The following is a 19,994-nucleotide window of genomic DNA, read 5'->3' as shown; positions in this document are numbered from 1 at the left end:
CATGTCTTGCACGGTTGAGCTTTAGAGTCCTCGGGCTTCTCTGCTGAAGGCATAGGAAAGGAGCAGATTTCCTTAGATCACCATAAACTCCCTAACAGAAAAGCCTAGCTGCCCGTGATTTTAGCTTCGCTTAACCTTGGCTTTTTTCTCCTTTAGCCTAGGTTTAACATTGCTCATCTTCTATTACTGTTTCGCCATCATTGGCATGGAGTTCTTCTCAGGAAAGCTCTTCCCAAATTGCTGCAAGTGAGTGCCCAGCATTTTCCTTCCGTCTGGAAAGTATTTACCATGCCTTAAAGTTGGGAGCCTTTAAGATGTGTCTGAATGGAAGTGGGGAGAGAGAGGTTCAAATTCTGCATTGTTTATCTTGAAGGATTGTTTTGAGGATTCAAGTGGGCTGGGCTGGGCAGGGCAGAGATGGGTGGGTGGAATGGGAAGAACTCTATACAGCATCCTAAGCACTTTTTGGAAAAGGGTGATAAAAATATCATTAGTTGTCCATTTGTTTCTGGGCCCAATTCAAGATACTCACATTGGTGTTTAAAGCCCTAAACTTGGGCCCCAAATATCTGAAGACCACCTCTTTCCCTGCAGAACCTATCAGGTATTGAGATATGCAGAGGGGACCCCTCTTGGTAGTTCCACCTGCCCCTGATGTTTGGGGAGGGCCCACAGGGGAGGGCCTGGGAGAGGGCCTTCTCTGTGGGAGCCCCTAAGCTGTAGAATTCCATCCCCACTGAGGTGCTCCTGGCACCGTCACTAAACAGCTTCCAGCCACTGCGGAAGGCACACTGGCCCTCTACACTCACTGCAAGAAGTAAGGTTACAGGGAACCAGGCAGAGGGCCTTCTCGGTAGTGGCACCCGCCCTGTGGAAGGCCCTCCCATCAGATGTCAAAGAGATAAACAACTACCTGACATTCAGAAGACACTGGAGAGGGCCTCCTGCAGGTACCGTCGTATCAGGAGGTCCATTTTGTGTGATGTCATAAACAGGGCCCTTAGTGTGGTGGCACCTATTCTTTGGAACGTCCTCCCTTTGCATATAAGTCTGGCACCGTCTCTTTCTGTCTTTAGAAGGCTTTCCTCTTTCAACAAGCCTTCTAAATGGAGATTTTTTTAAAAAAAAACCAGTGGGCATTTATATCAGATGTGAGTCGTCCCCCCAAAAGTGGCACAATGTTTTTTCAATTGTGCTTGTTTTATATAAGTTTTTATTGTCTTGTGAAATTGCTTTGAAATGTTTCATGGAAAGCGATTCATAAATAAATGGATAAGGGTATATTTTCAAGCTACTGTGAGCCATTTTGTAATATTATTTATTATTATTATTTCAAACATTTTCACAATAACCTTCATACCAAACAGTTGCATTGTTTCATCAATTCACTTCCTGCCCCCATTTCCGCAGTGTTTTTACTCAGACCCTTTCTACTGCATTGTATCTTTTGTCTACTTTTATCTATTCTCTGTTACAATCATTTTATCATTTTTCTCCCCCTGCTTTTATCTCAAATCCTGCCTGTGATTTCATTTGACTATAGTATTTTTTTTTTTAAAAAAAAATAGTCCACAAAAACATTTTGTACCTGCTTCTCCGTTCAGCGCCAGCACGGTGGCAGATTCCTATCGCTGGGTCAACCACACCGTGGGAAACAGGACGGTGATGGAAGAAGGCTACTACTATCTCAACAACTTCGACAATGTTTTGAACAGTTTTGGTAAGAGCACAAATCCAAGCGCCCTCTGCTGATGTAGCCAGGAAATGCCACTGGGGAATTTGGTAGGGACTTCTGCAAGAGACTGTTGCTGCCCGTGAGCAGGGTGAATAAAAATCAACGATTAAAAAAAATATATTAAATCGCATTTAAAAAAAATTAAATCAGATTTTTTTATTTAAGTCAGGTTTTTTTTTTATTTAAATTGGATTTTTAAAATAAAATGTTTTTGGAGGAAAAATCTTTCTGAATACAGTTTTCTGTTTAAGTTACATTATAGTCCAAAGGCTATTCATCAGGAAATAAGGATTTGTTTTAAGTTTTTCATGTGTGCTAAAACTTAGGTGGTTTTTTTTAAAAAATCGTTTAACCACATCAGTTAGCAAACATGGATACATATGTTATTGTTATATGTCTAATGTTATTGTTTTAGTCAAATAAATTGTTTAAATTGTTATTAAGGAAATGGTTATTTTTATCCTTCCAATAAAGTACAGCAGAAAAGTTATCCAAATATAAACAGTTAACTTATTAAACCTCACAATAATTTCATAATTATCGGTCAATGTATTTCAAATAGTATAACCAAATCAGTAATTTTGATATAGCTGTAAAAACTACTCTGAAAACTTATTATTCCAAAAATGAAACCTTTGTCTGGTTGTAAATATTAAGATTATACGAGCAAGAATGAGTCTTTGTCTAAAAAAAAAATGATTTAAATAAAGTCTTGCTGACTAGTGATTTAAATTGATTTGATTTAAATCAAATCCTCCCTGCCTGTGAGGTACAGATTGTGTTGTGCTGGCTTACGATTTTCCTTTGGCCTTTCCCACCACCAGCTTTCTAGTTAAGTAGGATAAACCAATACCAGCTCAGGATGGAGGGAGAATTTGTTTAGTCTGCTTTTTGCAGTGGATCGGCCCAATCCAGCACTCCCAAGCTAAATTGCAGTTCGGAATGCAGCTCCAAGCAGGAGTGCAGATTTTATCTTCTCATAAAACAATGCAGACAAGATGCATATAATTTAAATGTAGAATTTTCATACATTCTTTAAAAAAATGCACAAAGTGGGATGGAGCAGACCTATGATTGAGCTCTGCTCGGTCCACCCCTAGTCTAGACTTAGATTCCTTCTCCCATCAACTGTGCTGCCTAGGTCTGATGGGAATTGTAGTCTCAATACATCTGGGACACATCTGGTTGGAGAAGGCTAATCTACTTGGCAGCAGGAGTCTATACAGTCGTACCTTGGAAGTCGAACGTCTTAGTTGTTGAACAAATCGGCTCCCAAATGTCCCAAACGTGGTTTGCAAACATTTTTTGTGTTCCAGTTTGTGAACTTTTTTTGGAAGCTGAACGGCTGACGTGGCTTCCGCGGCTTCCGATTGGCTGCGCCTTGGTTTTCTAATTGTTTTGGGAGTTGAACGGACTCCCGGAATGGATTAAATCCGAGAACCAAGGGACGGCTGTACATGATTCCTGCAAAACAGGCCCAGCCTGGGAGTTGTTCAGAAACATGGACCATCTCCATGATGGCTGCCCCGTTGCTTTCCTTGATTGGCTAGTGAGCCAGCCACACATGGCCAATCAGAGATAATGGCCTAGTGTTCAGTTCTCAGCTGGGCAGTGAGCCCCGATTCACCACGTGCGATTGGCTCACTTTCGCCCAAGAAGGTCCATTCACAGGAAGTGACCCAGTGTTCCAGTTTCACATAGCCCCCAAATTCATGACTGCTGAGGGGGAACTGAGCCACAGCAGTGACCATACAAGTGTTTGTTCTTTCCGTCTTTTTTTCCTTTTTGCAGTTACCCTGTTTGAGTTGACAGTCGTCAATGACTGGTACATCATCATGGTAAGTAGCACTCTGCCGCTCCCTGCCAGGAGATTTCTTCTGTAATAATGTGGCTTGTGATTCCTTGGTGTCTGCGCTGGTTCATCACTGGCCATTGGTCATTACAGGGAATATGCCAAACAAATGGGCACATGGAAGTGAAAAGTAGAGGGAGCCAGCGCAATATGATGCTGGTAGGAACGCTATACTAATGCTGGGAAGAGCTGGGTTCAAACCCGCCACTCTCAAGCCTAAAGTCCACTGGGCGAACTTGAATTAGTGTCCCTCAGTTCACCCAATTGAGGGGATGAAATGAGTGTGAGAAGAGCTAGAAAGAGAAAGTTAAGTGAGTGAGACCCAGGCTCCTCCTACTGGCCTGACTATTATAGTCAGTACGACCTTGACAGAAACATAACACAATCAGTTTAAACCAGCTGTACTCAGCTTCCCAGAAGGAATAACCGAAACATCAGAAACCTCTTTCCTGTTTCTCTCACATAGAAATAAACCTTCTAGAATCCTCCTGAACCAATCAGAATAGGAAAGCTCTCTGCACATCGGATCAATGCTTTCTGCGCTAAGAAATTAAAACTGGCAATATTTTCCTTTTCAGGAAGGGGTGACATCAGAGACTTCGCACTGGAGCCGCCTCTATTTCATGATTTTCTATATTGTGACCATGGTAAGTGGAGTTGCCAACTGTGCTATTTTGTGAAGCAGTCCTGTGGCTACAGTCTGTATGTTGTGGTGCAGGGGTGGGGCCTCCAGGTGTTGTTGGACTCCAACTCCCATCAGCCCCAGACAATGGTCAGGGTTGATGGGAGCCGTAGTCCAGCAAATTCAGCAGGGCCACATGCTCCCTGCCCTATTCTGTAGCCTTCACAGTCACTCCCAAGGACCAGAAATATAGTTTACCAGCAAAGCAGTCAAACTTTCCTTTTTGATGCATGGTCATCTGATGAAGGGTTGTAGCATCATTTATGGATGATCCTAGAGCAAACTTGGGTCTCCAGCTGTGTTTGGACTACAACTCCCATTCTTATTATTTAGAAGACATCTGAAGGCAGCCCTGTTTAGGGAAGTTATAGATAGGTAGCCGTGTTGGTCTGCCATAGTCAAAACAAAGAAATTCCTTCCAGTAGCACCTTAAAGACCAACTAAGTTAGTTCTTGGTATGAGCTTTCGTGTGCATGCACAAAAGGTATCTGAAGAAGTGTGCATGCACACGAAAGCTCATACCAAGAACTAACTTAGTTGGTCTTTAAGGTGCTACTGGAAGGAATTTCTTTGTTCTGTATAGGGAAGTTTTTAATGCTTGAAGTTTCATTCTGTTTTTAGTCCTCTGTTGGGAGCCACCCAGAGTGGCTGGGGAAACGCAGCCAGATTATTATTATTATTATCCCTGACTAGCAGGACCTTTGGCCAGGGATGGTGTGAATTGTAGTCCAAAAACAGCTGGAGACCCAAGTTTGGGAAACCATGGTCTACAGCGTGGTTTGTTCCCAGAGTTCAGAGTGGGCTACGTTGTGCTAACCCCCAATGACTGAACTCTCAGCTTATCCTACTCCATAAGTCAACTTGAGTAGAGCAGCGAAATAAATAATTTGGGTGAGCTGTTTTTGCATTGCACCGACCTTTTCCTTCCCCCACAGGTGGTGATGACAATAATTGTAGCCTTTATATTGGAGGCGTTCGTGTTCCGTATGAACTATAGCCGGAAGAACCAAGATTCAGGAGGTCAGTGGGGTCACCCTTGCAACCTGTTTGTTTCCTTCCTTATTTATAATAATGTTTTCAGACCACCTCCCAGGCACCATATCAAAATGGTGCACAAAAAATAAATAAACGTGTGGGTGCAAAAAGCATAAAAAACTGTAAAAACAATGCCGAATAATCGTTAAAGGGGCTGGCTCATCCTAAGAGAGTGGAAACAAATGAACAGGCCTGTCATAGAATCATAGACCTGTAGAGCTGAGAGGGACTCCCAAGTTTTATCAAGTCCAACCTCCTGTGTTGCAGGAGTCACAGCAGGAATCAACTTTTTAAAAGTGCCTTCAAAAGATTCTGTACATTAAAAGCAACAGTGCCTGCTGAAAGATTGGGACTACAGTGGTACCTCGGGTTACATACTGTAATGGTTATATGGGGTTGCTCGTGCGTAAGTTGCCGCCACTCCTGGCTAGGTAGCCTGGTTAAACCTTCTCTGGCTGGACAGCCCTTCACTTCGTGGCTGTTCAGTCGCTAGCAGAATCCGTCAGTGGGCGTTTCTTGAACTTCTTCCAGCAAAGAAGTTCTTTGACGCCAAGTCTACGCCTACTTTCCCTGCGTGGAAGTCTTCTGTGCAGGGTGGGTGTGGGTAGCGGAGGACCCGTGCTCTCCCCGCTGGTCTCAGGCGAGGAGTCCTGGAGCCCTCTCGCTGATTCCCCCATCTGCCCCCCTTTATCCCTGGTGTTACGCTGATTTCCTTCCCCAGCCGATGAGCTCCCTCTCTCCCTGCTGGGCCCTTCTCCAGCATCGCTTGGGAGCCTTGCCTCCACCTCTGGCTCCGATGTCAGTTCCCTGACACATACACTTCAGGTTACATATGCTTCAGGTTACAGACTCTGCTAACCAAGAAATAGTAAGAACTTTGCTTCAGGATGAGAACAGAAATGGTGCTCTGGCAGCGCGGTGGCAGCGGGAGGTCCCATTAGCTAAAGTGGTGCTTCAGGTTAAGAACAGTTTCAGGTTAAGAACAGACCTCCAGAACGAATTAAATACTTAACCCGAGGTACCACTCTAGGGGCATTGAATGGGTGTGGAAGCACTTTTGAGCCTTTTTTTTTTAGTCCAACAGCCATTGGCCTTCTATGGGCCACACGGGACAGACAGGCAGGACTAGCAGTCGCCTGATGTCATCATATATCAGGTCCCCCAAATGTCAAGCCAAAATTCTTCAGCAATGAAGCATCACATTGTGGATGCCTTGTGAGCGAGCTCCCCCATTCTTCCTCTGCAGCCACGTTTTGAACTCCGCCTCCCCCCGCTGGGCACTGTGTGATGACGTCATGTGTATGGCCCGGTGGGCGTGCGTGGCTTGCCCAAAATGGCCCAAGTCAAAGAGGCTTGGGCCGGCCTGATTTTGCCTGAAGTTTTCTTGCCACTTTCCCCTTCCGTTACCCAGACAAGCCTTGTCCTTGCCTTTCTCCTCTGCAGAAGACATGGGCATTGTTTTCGAGAGAGAAGTCTCCAAGGAAGAACTGACAGCTGTCGCAGAGCTATATGGAAGGAACTGCATTGCCTCGGCTGCCAGCCAGCTGCTCAAGGTCATTTCCCAGATGGACAGGCACAGGGTGAGTAATGGGGACTGGAATTCCAGCATCTTCTGTTCGCTACTTTCCAGGTATCCTCTCTCACCTCGCCACCACTTGGCTGGTCTTGTTCAGAAGGATAAGACTTAAGTTACTTCTGATTTAGAATGCTAGAGAGTATCCCTCTGTGGCCACTGGTCCTTGAAGAGGAAGGTAACAGAGCAATTCAGATTCCCCCACGCTTCACATGTTGCATATTTTTCCAGCACAGATTATTGGGGGGTGGAGATGCACACACTGGAATGCCACAATAAGCATGTACAATAGTACCTCAGGTTACATACGCTTCAGGTTACGTACACTTCAGGTTACAGACTCCGCTAACCCGGAAATAGTACCTTGGGTTAAGAACTTTGCTTCAGGATGAGAACAGAAATTGTGCTCCGGCGGCACGGCGGCAGCAGGAGGCCCCATTAGCTAAAGTGGTGCTTCAGGTTAAGAACAGTTTCAGGTTAAGAACGGACCTCCGGAATGAATTAAATACTTAACCTGAAGTACCACTGTAGTAGATTTCTTCAAATAACCACACCATTGTGATGTTTATGGCAACTTCGTTTGCCCTTAGTCATAGCAGTAGCTGCTTGGCGACTCACAAAATTAGAGTCCCCAAACCTTTAAATTACACAGGAATATATAGAGAGGCATTCCCTCGCCTTAGCTTTACACAGGTGTAGAAATTAAGTCCCATTATCAGAGGAAAATCATGCCTGCATTATACAGGCTTAGATGCCTGGTTCAGAAGAACAGGATGCATCCTCTATTAAATTAGCCCGAGGCTGAGTTTTTCTTCCACAAATGTTCTCAACACCATTTTACAGTTGGAGTAAGCAGATTTTCCTAACAATATAATTTCACGTACTTGTTTTTACATCCCTTCCAGCATTCAAAACCTCCGTTGTTCTAGGCAAATTTAGAGACAGGGAATTTCATTAGCACAAGCAGTTTCTGAGCTCTGAGCACAGTACTGTGCCTCAGATTTCTGGTTAAAACTGCCGAGTGGAAGGAAAGGAGGACCTTTTTTTGCCTCCCCACTTCCAGCTACCCTCTGGAGGGTAGAGACCCTCTTAAGAATATTAGGGGGGGGGGTAGGCAGGGGAAAGACTAGACCATGTGAAGAATGAACATAATATTTTATATAAAAGTGCACCTAGACATTTCATTGTTGCGCCCATAACCTAGGTTTCAGGTGCCATTTAGCTCCTAGCTTTCATATCTCAGTTTTGAACACTGATCGCTTCACATGTAGGCTATCTATCAAGCATATACTATAATTCCCACTACAGGCACCAGGTTCCCATAACTTCAGCTTCCTGACAAACTCATGTAGGTGTGTAATATTCACATCTTAACAGTGTGTATATGCCCCGTCCCCAAATGCACACAGAGCTGCATAGGAAAAAACCAAAACCTGTCCCCCTGTTTGGCCTCCGGATTCCAACCATCAGTTTCATTTATTTGTATCTAGTCATCAGAAAATTCCAAAACTAACATTTAACAGAAGGGAAATAGCACAAGGTAACATCATTGGGAGTTAACCCTGATCTTAATAAGGTACGACATGAATAAGTTTAAATGCTGAATTTTAAGCAAATCACAGCAATGTTTCCATTTAATTAAAAGGATTGTTCTTGCTTTAACTAATATTAAAATTAAATGAATTTATGCAAATCCGAATAAAATCATGTAAGACGTAAATGCCCCCCGGTTTCAAGAATTTATCTCCTCTTATGTGATAGAAAGCCTGCAGCGGTCGCAGTTGCACATTTGTCTTGAGTTCCCTGTAGATAAAGTTAGAGATGTGCTCAGGTCTCTCTTGGCGAGATCCCTGTGTGCTCCTAGCAGCACCTGTATTAGCTATGATTCAACTCTGGCACCCTTCAGAGGCGGTTGCCTTCTTCCTTCCGCTAACTGCTTCTCTTCCATCATTTTAGCAAACGTCCATGCTGTTCCTGGGGCGGCGATCAAGGACCAAAAGCGATTTAAGCATGAGAATGTATGAGGAAGAGATACAGGTAAGATGTGTGAAACTGCTCGCATCCTAGTTATGGTTATGCAATGGTCCCTATAGCTTGGTGGACTCAGGGATCTTCTCGGAGGTGCTACCAGCCCCATAAAAAAGGTAAAGGTAAAAGACCCCTGACAGTTAAGTCCAGTTGCAGACAACTCTGGGGTTGCGGCGCTCATCTCGCTTTACAGGCCGTTTACCTTCCTTATTTTACCTATTTATCTACTTGCACTTTTTGGGGTGCTTTCGAACTGCTAGGTTGGCAGGAGCTGGGACAGAGCAACGGGAGCTCACCCCGTCATGGGGATTCGAACCGCCGACCTTCAGACCGGCAAGCCCAAGAGGCTCAGTGGTTTAGACCACAGTGCCAAATAAATACTGTCTAGGAGAGTGGGCATTTTTTCTTAGCCTCACGCCTTTAAAGCAGAGGTGGGGACTCTCTGTCTTCGCCAGATGCTGTTGGGGCTACGCTTCCTTTCTATCTTCCCAGACCATTGGCTATGCTCACTGGGGCTTATGGGAGCTGGAGTCTAGCCAGCTGTTTTTAATGTGGTATAATGCGCCCTAGGACCTTAAGGTAAAGGATGGGCTCAGAACCATAATACCTCAAGGACCGCCTCTCTCCATATGAACCTACCTGGACCCTCAGGTCATATTCTGAGACCCTCCTTCATGAAATGTCTGGAAGGTGGTAACACAAGAACAGGCCTTTTCTGCAGTGGCTCCACACTTGTTGAATGCTCTTCCTAGGGAAGTTCAACTGGCGCCTTCATTATACACTTTTAGGCGCCAGGAGAAAACATTCCTCTTTAACCAGGCCTTTGGCTGATTGACATACCATGTATAAGAGGCCACCTATTTTTGGGGACTCAAAATTAAGAAAATTGGGGGAGATTGCCCCCGTGTATAAGACTACCCCCCTTTTTGCCATTATTTTTTAGTAAAAAAACCCTGTCTTATACAGTAGCACCTTAGCTTACGTTACCCTTGGGTAATGTAAACGTTGGGTTGTGAAAGTGGCAAACCCGGAAGTGTTTCGCCACGTGCGCATGCGCAGAAGCGCTCTACCGTGCCATGCTCAGAAGCAGTCCTTCCGGTTGCGGAAACCTCGGGATCTGACTAGACCTCTGGAATGGATCCCGTCCGCAACTGGAGGTACCACTCTACATGGAAAAGTACGGTACCTTTTAAATGTGTTGTAGAGGGAAATTATTGGTTTGTTTTTGTTCTTATTTTTATTATGTGTTTTGTGTTTTTTTTATAATGTTTTTTGTTGTGATGTGCCTTGAGATGATGGTGCTTAAGAATAACAACAACAACAACAACAATAATGCTATTATTATTACAAGCAGAGTATTGGGTTCGTGCACAATTCATTGCACACCTTCACGATTTGAGGGCAGGTTGTGGGTGTGGGAAATGAAATGATCCCAGTATTGTTGCCTCTTCCCCCCACAGGAGTGGTATGAAGAGCACTCCAGGAAAGAAGAAAGGCAGTTTCCCTGGCAGGATGACCAGTTGCTCCATCAGCCCTCGCCGTTTCCAGGCCTCCGCCAGCGCTCTCAGACCATTATCTAAGCCCAGCTAACCTAAGCTGCTTTGTCTGCTATGCATTAACCACCCCGTTTACTTACTTTGCAAAGTACGTCTCAAATTAATGCATAGCGTAGCCTGGCAGAATAAGGTCTCCTAGCGCTCTTGTGTAAGAGAGTTTTGGCTCTCCCTTTTGCAAAAGCTCATCCCTGTACTGCCTTTAAGGCATAACCAGAGTACTGCAAGATGGCTGGGCATTATGCAAGGGACTGGGGCTGGTTAACAGGGTAGCCACAGTGAATGCTTCTGGGATTTGTCAAGCAGCCAGAGGTTAATTTGGCTATCTTTCCCCAGTACAGCTGGATAAAATAGTCAGCGGAAGTTATACAATCAGGCTGCTTTCCCCCGGGCATTCCAGCCTCCCAGAAGTGGGTGGCTGGCATCAGCAGAAAAAACAAAACACCACCATTTACTGCCACAATTTGCCTGTCTGTAACTGTTACTAGGCTGCCCAGTTTTCAGCAGGACTGCCCTTTTGAGGTTCAGTTCTGTCCTCATCATCTCCATAATGGTTCAATAAGCTGCTGTGGCTCTACAGCATTTTCCCTTCTCCAACAAGGTTTGTTCCCTGTTGGGCAGAAGTCCTCTACTCACAAACTGGCTGAAACCTGGAAACTGGTGAATGAAGGAATCCTACCGCTGCAACTAGCAGAGGGCTGCTTGTCGTGGTGGAAGCAGCTCAGCCTGTGGGCATGTGTTAAAAGCAATAACTTTGAAAGAAGGAAAACTGACCAAGGTGTAATCCTGCAGTCATTGCACAGCAGGGTCCAGGTTGATCCTCATCACTTGCTGCAATTTAATTTTTTTTTTTTTTAAATTACCAGCTCCTTATTAGCTGTTGGCTCTGTCTGACAGCCCTCCACCACACAAGCTAGAGGTAAACAGAGATGCAGCAGAGTTCTCCTTTGGTTTGCAATACAAACACTTGGCAACACGTAATGCTTGCCGCAAATATGACAGTACTGCAGCCTTCCCAAATTCTTCCCTGGCTTAGAATGTTACTCTGAGCTGGAGAAGAATTCCATGCCTCCCACCTACCTACCTAAACTCTGTTGCTTATAAGCAGGGGGGAAAGGTCTTTCTCCCCGTGAACTGTTAATATTCCCAGCAGCACTGGGAAATGGAGCTTTCCTTCTCCTCTTGACTGTATGCCATAGCAGCACAAAGTGAAGGCAAAGGGGAAGAGACAGAATTTCCTGCTGCAAGATAAACAAGTGTGAAGGTGCTTTTATTTGTCCAATTTTAACTTTAGTAGGCTCATAATAAGCCAAGCTATTTCCCAGGTGGTTTTTTTTTTTTTAAAAAAAATAAGGGCTTATTCTGAGCAAATCTGTGTTACCACAAGTGAGTAAGACAGCGTAGAGTGTGTTTGCAGAATCCCAGCTGACCTGATCTGTCCCGAAGACAGACAAGGAGCTTTCCCTACGGTGGTCAGGGAAGATGTTCCCTTGAGACAGATGCTGTCGGCAGAAGCAACCATTGGTCCTGCAGCACCTGCCTCTAGGCAGATTCTAAAACCCCAGATAGTGGCCTGCTCAGGGAAGTCATGCCTGTTTAACTCAGTTCCAGCCTTCCTTAAGGAGAGATCGGATATGTACAGCAGTACCAAGTGCTGCCTAAGATGAGGGTGAGAGTTCTGTGGAAGTTTGGGGTTCAAGCACTGCAGAAAACGTCAACCAGCAGTGATTGCTGCCCCTGCCTTTTTGGGGGGGGCATATAACTTATTTGCTGATGGAAGGCAAATTCCGACCTCGTAATGGTGAAATGGAAGTTTTGTGCCCCTTCATATACCAGACCACTAACTAGCCCAAGGCTAGCCAGTGTGTCGGCCTCTAGATGTGGGTGAGCTCCATCAGCCCTGCATGGCCAGAGATGATGGGAAATGGAGCCCATCCACAGATGGAGGGCGCCGTGTTGGCTACCCCTTGAACTAGACTAAGGATCAAACCTGTGTGCAGCATATATCTGGGCCAACAGCCGCCTCCACTGATTATAGACACTTGGGGCCGCTATTCTTAAAAAGTGTTTTTCTCCTAACAGTTGAGTACAGTTTCTGCTGCTCTACAAAGCTGGAGTCTGAGGCTTTTGAGGGAACACAATTGCTCTCTGTAGAATATTGCTGTTGTGGTTTCAGAACCGAGACATGCTTCCTGAGCTGTACTGCTAACTAACTGACCTGTCACTCAACTTGCACTGTATATGCCCAACTCCTTACCAGAATAAGCTAGTGATAATTCCAGAAACTGCTTCTTGCAGGATGGAAGGGAAAACAAACCTCAGCGAGTCTACCTTCTAACTTGTCTTTTCTCCTTGGCTTCCTCCAACACTTAACTACAAAGACAATCACTTGCGGGAACGTAACACGATGGGAGGTTTTGTTCGCTGCGAGTTTGTATGGCAACTGTAATGATGACGTCTGAAACAGTGTTATAGAGATATTTACAGGCACATTTAATAAACCTTTTAAAGCGTTCCTTTCGTCTTTGTTTTCTGCATTTATTTGCAAAGGGCGTTGGGGTAGGTGAAACAGCTACTGAACTGCACAGACCACTTCCCGTGGCAAGAGTGCTTCTTTTCAAAGAAGTATGCAAGCCAAATGTAGAGCTTTCATGTTTTCACAACTGCACATGCCGTCTACTCAGAAAAAATAAAATAGAGACCTAAGTGTTAAGAAGCCTTTGTCTCCCTTCACCTTCCATCTACTTACATGTCTGCTTACATTTGAAGCTCTTCCTTACGGAACCTGTTTCCCCCACCCTTCCCCCTTTTCCTAACTTGGAAGTGGTTTTTGGTCATTGCCTATATTTACCGTAGTTTGTAAGCCAAAAGCAAGGGCTGTTCAATTCTTCTTTTGTACAGTAGCACTACTAAGCAAGCTTAGGCATTTTATGGAGAGTAACTCTTCCTCTACAGTGCTCATGCAGACCAAGTGCCCCTATTTTCCAGGGACAGTCCCGGATTTACAAAAGCCATCCTGGTTTCTGATTCGATTCCAGAATGTCCCATTTCCCCCTTAGGAAGTTCCTATTTTCATCAGAGAAATGTTGGAGGGTATGGAGTTATGCTACCCCCGAGCCAAGGAGATAAGTCATCTGAAGGCAGCCCTGTATAGTTTTATTATGGTTTTTATATATGTTGGAAGCCACCCAGAGTGTCTGGAACAACCCAGATGGACAGGGTTTAAATAAACAAATTATGGAATAGGACATCCTTATTTTCATCAGAGAAATTCTGGGCGGTATGCTGATGCACAACACATTATTGATGGTTTGCATACTCCTTGCACATAAATCCTCTTTCAGCGTCAGAACTGTGGTAAAAGTGAGGTGCGTGGCCTGGACAAACTCCTGTGGACCGGAGACAGGTTTGATTTGGCCTCTAGCATTGAAGTTCCCCAGCCCCAGTACAGCACTGAAGACAAGAAGGAGTAATTGTGTTTTGCCTTTATTAACATACCAGATGTTATGCTGTGCTGAGCAGAGAAAAGGGTTTAACAGGAAGGGAGAGTACTGCATGTATTGGCACCTGATGCAAATGCCTGATATGCAGTTAAGTCTTAAGGTTGAAGGAGATTCCTTAGAATAGCAAGCAACATTCAAGAAAGCACTGGCTACTTTCCTTCAAAAAACCTGGCTGTGTATACTTTTAATGATGCACACAACTCATATCCATTTGGGTTCATGGTCCAGAAGTTGATTGCAGCAACTCTTGGCTTCATATAACAACCCTAATCTCTAGCTCCCAGCACCAACAATTCATATAACAAAGCAATTTTTACAACCCACTCCCCCAAGGAGATTCCTCAAGCACAGCTTTCTCGCAGCTGTAAGGGAAAGAACAAAAAGAGCTGGCCAAAATCTGCTTAGTTGCCTCCAGTAGGTTTTTAGTAACAAATAGAATTGGCCACTCAAACTAACCCTGTAACAGCTTATACCCATTATTATTCATAGTGATGGCTCAGGGTGAGTTCTCTCTTCAGTGTTATCGTTCTGAGGTAGATTTGTTAAATAGAGACAACACTTGTCCGAAGCTACACTTTGCTACATAAGACGAGAGGGGTTTTAAAAGTATAATCTCCTAAGCATAAAAGAAGTCTACCTTGCTCTGTTGTTTGGGATCCATTACAATTAGTGGTGAGGACATGTGACCTGAAACAGAAGTTTGCTGTCGCTTAGCTTCCAACTTAGAAATGTGTCCTCTCTCTATTTGCTATTTTGGGGTACAGCAGAATGCAGTGGGGATGAAACGTTGAGTGGCAGAAAGCAGAACCACTGAAGTTAATGAACATACCTAACTTAGGTTAATTTCATTGGGCCTACTCTGAGCAGGAACTTCATTGAATACAAACCTCCCACCAAAAACAATAAATTGCGTGGAGAGCAGCGATCGGGATTCCTTCAGGATTTCTACTACCATTATTTCAGGATTCTCCCAGCTGACAGATTTAAGAGCCTTTGTATACACTGACATAAAAGCAGCAAACCCTTCCAGCTTTCTGTCCTTCAACTACAGGCTGCCATTTGCACCAGCTGGTACCCTGGAGCAGCTATCAGGGCTCCATCAGCATCTGTCAGCACTAATGTCTGCCCTGAGAAACCAGATGGGTAGGCAGCCATTTTAATTTCCCATGGTGCTACAGTGTGGACATAGTAGGGACCCTATCGTAGAGCACTCTGCCAACCCTGTAGTGACTTTGCTTCTGGGTAACGGTTATATGTGATAATTTCTGCATAGGGTTTGCACAGACACCGAAGGATTCCTTGGCAAAACTCCTCAGAACGGAGAATGGTTCTACTTGAAGGTGCACAGAGCTTAAGAGCACAGAACAACTGAGGTACAAAACGGTTGCTATAAAACAAATTGGCAATGAAAATCACAGGGGGAAGAAATATTATAAAAATACAGATGTCTTTGTTACAATAAAATCATCACCATGCAGATAAACACTCCAGTAATAAATCCTGTATGGTATACGTTTTGAATATGCCAAATACTTTCCACCACAAATGTCTTCCATCAATGGTGTCATGTAAAACAAAGAAAATGACAAATAGCTAAAAACATTTTAAAAACAAACAAAAAAACCCACCTACCAATCCAGGATAAACAAACAAGCAAACAAAACCCAACCTTGGTTTTGGCTCTTGCATACAAAACTTTAGAGAACAAAACACTTCAAAACTTCCATTGAAAACATCAATCTTGAAGAAAACTGTCAATTTCAATAAGTCCTAATTATGCTAATGCAAACTTCAGCCTTACCAAATGTCTTCATTAACTTGCAAAGTCTTGAGAAGGTTAAATCTGAATCAAAGCCTACTGGTATCAGCTTGTCATTATTTATCCAAGACGCGCTGACATTTTTAAAGAGAGCTAAATCACATTTATTTATTCATTTCCTTCCCAACCTTCACCTTTAAGGTCCCTGGGAGGGTTACAATATTAAAACACAATTAAAAACATATTTAAACAACTTGCAATCATAAAAATAAGGTGGACCCTAAAATAATTTAGTTTCCCTGATGCTATCTTAGGCCTTTGCAGACCTTTTGTTCTGAAATGCATTTGGCACATGTTGAAGAAGACTTTATAAGATTTGCCCTACTAAGTTCATTATTGGATGTTTCCTAAATATGATAAATTTTACTGTAATAAAGATTTATGTATTTAATCTATTCTCCCCCTTAACTCTCAGAATCCTTTTTTAAAAACACCTAAAAACATTTTAAAACATATTTGAAATTGCTGACGTTTCATCAAGTGATAAAATTTGTAGTTTGCAGGTACACCAATGTAAGGAATAAATGGAGTGTGATACCACTAAGAGCTTCTTCCCAATATATGAGTTTGTCTACTGTAGATGTGAGGAACCTTTAGCTCTTCAGACACACCTGAACTATAGCTCCCATCAGCCCTGGCAAGCATGGTCATTGGGCTAGGGGCTGATGGGAGTTGTAGTTCAGCGACAGCTGGAGGACCAGAGGTCTTCCCCCACCCCACCACCTGAGTCTATTGCTTCTGGTTAGTAACATTTAAACCTAATAACGATACTAGTGAGATGACTTCCTAGAGCAGGGATGGAGGAAACCAGTGGCCTTCCAGAGGCTGTTGGGACTTCAACTCCCATCAGGCCCTCACAGCACGGCCAGCAGAGAGGGATGATGGGAGTTGAGGTCCAGAAACACCTGGAGGACCCACAGGTTCCTTCATCCCCATCACAGAGAAACACTTGGAAATGGATACAGTCATACCTTAGTTCTCAAATGGCTTTGTTGTCGAACAAATTGGCTCCGGAACGCTGAAAACCTGGAAGCAAATGGTCCAGTTTTCGAACGTTTTTTGGAAGCTGAACATCTGGCATGGCTTCGACTTCAGTGCCGGAAGCTCCTGCAGCCAATCGGAAGCTGCACCTTAGTTTTTGAACAGTTTCGGGAGTCAAACAGACTTCCAGAATGGATTAAGTTCAAGAACCAAGGTATGACTGTATTCCCAAACCACAGGCCATAAATAATAATTGAATGCCAAGGAAGATACTTATGAGTAAAATAGCATAAGAGAAGCCTGCTGGATGAGACCAGTGGCATATCTAGTATAGCATCAAGGGCCGCCCAGATGTCCCAGTGCGACACTGGCAGCCAGGACCTGAGCATGAAAGCACTTTCTGTTCTGTGGTTTCCTAGCAACTGGTATTCAGAAGCACCCTAAGTTAGCTGGATGGAGTTTGCTATCCAGTTTTCCTTTTGCCTTTGAGTTCTTGTGTTGCACAGCAGGACTTAAAGCGCTGCCCATGTCCAGTTCCCCACCTCCAAAGAACCTACTAGCTGTAACCATTGAGACATTCTCTGTGGTTGTCCCATTGTGTCACTCTGAATGAGGCAAGTTAAAAACAAGGTAGTGGGAAAAGTTCTAGGTTTCCAAACACTGATGAATGAAACATTCTGAGATCGGATACCAGCAGACGGAATTGCCCAATGGAGAGAAACCGGCAGGGCCCTTTTTTTGAGGAACAACGGGACAGGGGAAAGCTTTTTGGGACATCTTTGTCCAGACCCACCGTCTGGGTGGATTAACCAAGCTGGCCACTCTGCAAGGCTCCCAGGCTTCCTGTTGCTCAACACAGGTGCTGAAAAGCTTGTATGATCCTGCGGCGCAATGGTCAAGCGCTGATCCCAGGAATAAAACTGCCTCGTCATGCCTCTGCCAGGATGAAACTGACTGGAAATTAGCAGCGAATCAGCAAATCGCAAGCAGCAAGATGCACTTGTGCAAACTCGGCTTACAATTTTGCCGGCCCAGAATGAAACAAAATAAAACGGGCTTGCTGAAAAAAAAAAAGGGGGGGAGTGACAATAACACAGCAGGCCACAACACACACAAGTGCCTCAGGTTGTGAAAACATGCTCATGATGCCACAACTTTTACAGTCTGTAGTTGTATCTTGGGCTATAGTCTGAATTCTCAAAGGGCATCATTTCCACCTCCCAAAAAACCCTCCAGAGAACAAAGCAGTTAATAGTGCAATCCGATCCACGTCTACGTAGAAGTAAGTCTTAATTCAATGGGGCTTGCTCCTAGGTAAAATGAGGTTAGGATTGCAGCCTTAATGATTCAGCCAGCATTCCTCCCCGCTTTTTGAATGGAAATGATCAAAGGCGGGGATGATACAGACGCCCCACTCAGCCCAGATATTCTTAAAGGTATGCCTCTGAGCACATCAAAAGATATAAGCAGCTGAATCCAACACCTGCTCTACTGAAAGCAGCCCCATTGAAATGAATGGAGCTAAGTGAGTTCTGTTTGATGACTTCAATGGGTCTACTTCTGTGCAGAAGCAGCCTTGCATATGAAAGCCAAGAAGTTTCCTGGCACAATGGTGAAGGGGGTGGGGGGGGGAGAGGCCAAGAATAAATACGTTTTCTGAAAGGCAGAAAAAGGCACCCAACATTCCTAGTGAGAGTTTTGGTGGACACCAGAAACGACACACAAGGTTGGAGGCCAGTAACTTATGAGCATGGAAAGTTGAATAGCTATGTGGAATAGTTAGACCCCTTGTGGCAAAAGAGGGGGGTTTGGGGGCACACACACGAAATACTGATCAAACCCATTTGCCAGACAACGACCACATTAACACCATTCACTTAAAGCACTATGATACCACTTTAAACAGTTATGGAAACCCCCCCCAAAAAAGAATTATATTAAGAGTACTGAAAGTTGTGGGGAGGCCCTTCCTTATTCCACTCCCAGAGCTACAATTCCTAAACTTCCCCATGAAGAGGAATTGACTGTTAAACCGCTCTCAGAATTGTTGCTCTCGGAAGGGAATAAGGGGGTCTCCTAAGAACTTTCGGCACTATTAAGAAACTACAGCTCCCAGAATTCTTGGGGAAGCCATGACTGCTTAGAAGTGCCACCACAGTGCTTTTAAATGTGTGGTGTGTGAATTTGGGTAACGAATGGGAGCATTTCTGCTGAATCCACTACAACATTGCAGCCTGGGATTGCTCCTGTCCCAGCCTTTAGTCCATTCCCATGTTTTCCATCCCACTTCCAAAAAACTCACAGCACTCAGTGACCACCAATGGCATTCAGCTGGGCTGCTTGCAGTCATGGGGACCCCTTCGCAACCAGCAAGGAGGTCTGGGTAACCACTGTTATCTCTTCAATGAGGTTGGTCCATGACAGATCACCACATTAAAGGGGAAAAATATATATTAACTGCTAAATCTCTGTTTTGCTTAAAATTGCTGTACCCTTTCACTCCAACTGTACAACATCTGTGCTACCGACTCTCAAACTTTGGAACTGTTGAAATATATACAACAAAAAATTAATCCATTTGAGTTGGGCGACTCAAATTGGGTCTTTAAACCCGAAAATGTTAAGCAATGTGGATTAAAGTCATTTCAGGGGCCCCTCTGGGAGCTTAAGCTTCACTCATTTAATAGTACAGTCATACCTTGGAAGGTGAACGGAATCTGTTCTGGAACTCCGTTCAACTTCCAAAACGTTTGAAAACCAAAGTGTGGCTTCTGATTGGCTGCAGGAAGCTCCTGCAGCCAATGGGAAGCTGTGGAAGCCCTGCTGGACGTTCGGCTTCCAAACATAGTTTGCAAACTGGAACACTCACTTCCGGGTTTGCGGCATTGAAGATCCAAAACGTTCAAGAACTAAGCTGTTTGAAAACCAAGGTACGACTGCAGTGGCGTAGCGTGGGTTGTCAGCACCCGGGGCAGGGCAAGTAATTTGTGCCCCCTAACCCATGGATTTGCGCGCCCTAACCCTAACCCCCAGATGTTGCGCCCGGTGCGGCCGGCACCCCCGACGCTACGCCACTGTACGACTGTAGATTCGCCCCTGGCACTCACTGCTGAATACTGGAAATAAAAGGGTGTTGTGTGAATGGTTGGGTTTTTTTTAATGCAATACCTCTTAGTTGTAAATTTGCAGTTTCCAACCGAAACTTGAGAAAACTAAGAGCCACGAGAAGTGCA

The 19,994-nt window shown here is 44.4% G+C and overlaps 1 protein-coding gene across 1 annotated transcript in view; it reads left to right on the top strand.

Annotated features, from left to right (window-relative positions):
- TPCN1 (two pore segment channel 1) overlaps positions 1 to 12,973 on the top strand; it is a 46,446-nt gene extending 33,473 nt beyond the window's left edge. Inside the window, exons 20-27 of the mRNA XM_081892636.1 lie at positions 157 to 246; positions 1,605 to 1,720; positions 3,527 to 3,573; positions 4,166 to 4,234; positions 5,205 to 5,289; positions 6,748 to 6,884; positions 8,834 to 8,914; positions 10,366 to 12,973. Coding sequence (XP_081748762.1) covers positions 157 to 246; positions 1,605 to 1,720; positions 3,527 to 3,573; positions 4,166 to 4,234; positions 5,205 to 5,289; positions 6,748 to 6,884; positions 8,834 to 8,914; positions 10,366 to 10,485 — 745 coding nt within the window. The 3' untranslated portion in view covers positions 10,486 to 12,973. The remainder of the gene's footprint in view (positions 1 to 156; positions 247 to 1,604; positions 1,721 to 3,526; positions 3,574 to 4,165; positions 4,235 to 5,204; positions 5,290 to 6,747; positions 6,885 to 8,833; positions 8,915 to 10,365) is intronic.
- Positions 12,974 to 19,994: the final 7,021 nt, after the last annotated feature.

Source organism: Podarcis melisellensis, assembly GCF_964234715.1.
Source record: "Podarcis melisellensis genome assembly, chromosome: 16".
Taxonomy (NCBI): Eukaryota; Metazoa; Chordata; class Lepidosauria; order Squamata; family Lacertidae; genus Podarcis; species Podarcis melisellensis.
The sequence above is the reverse complement of the archived record's forward strand: the minus strand, read 5'-3'. Positions and strand labels throughout refer to the sequence as shown.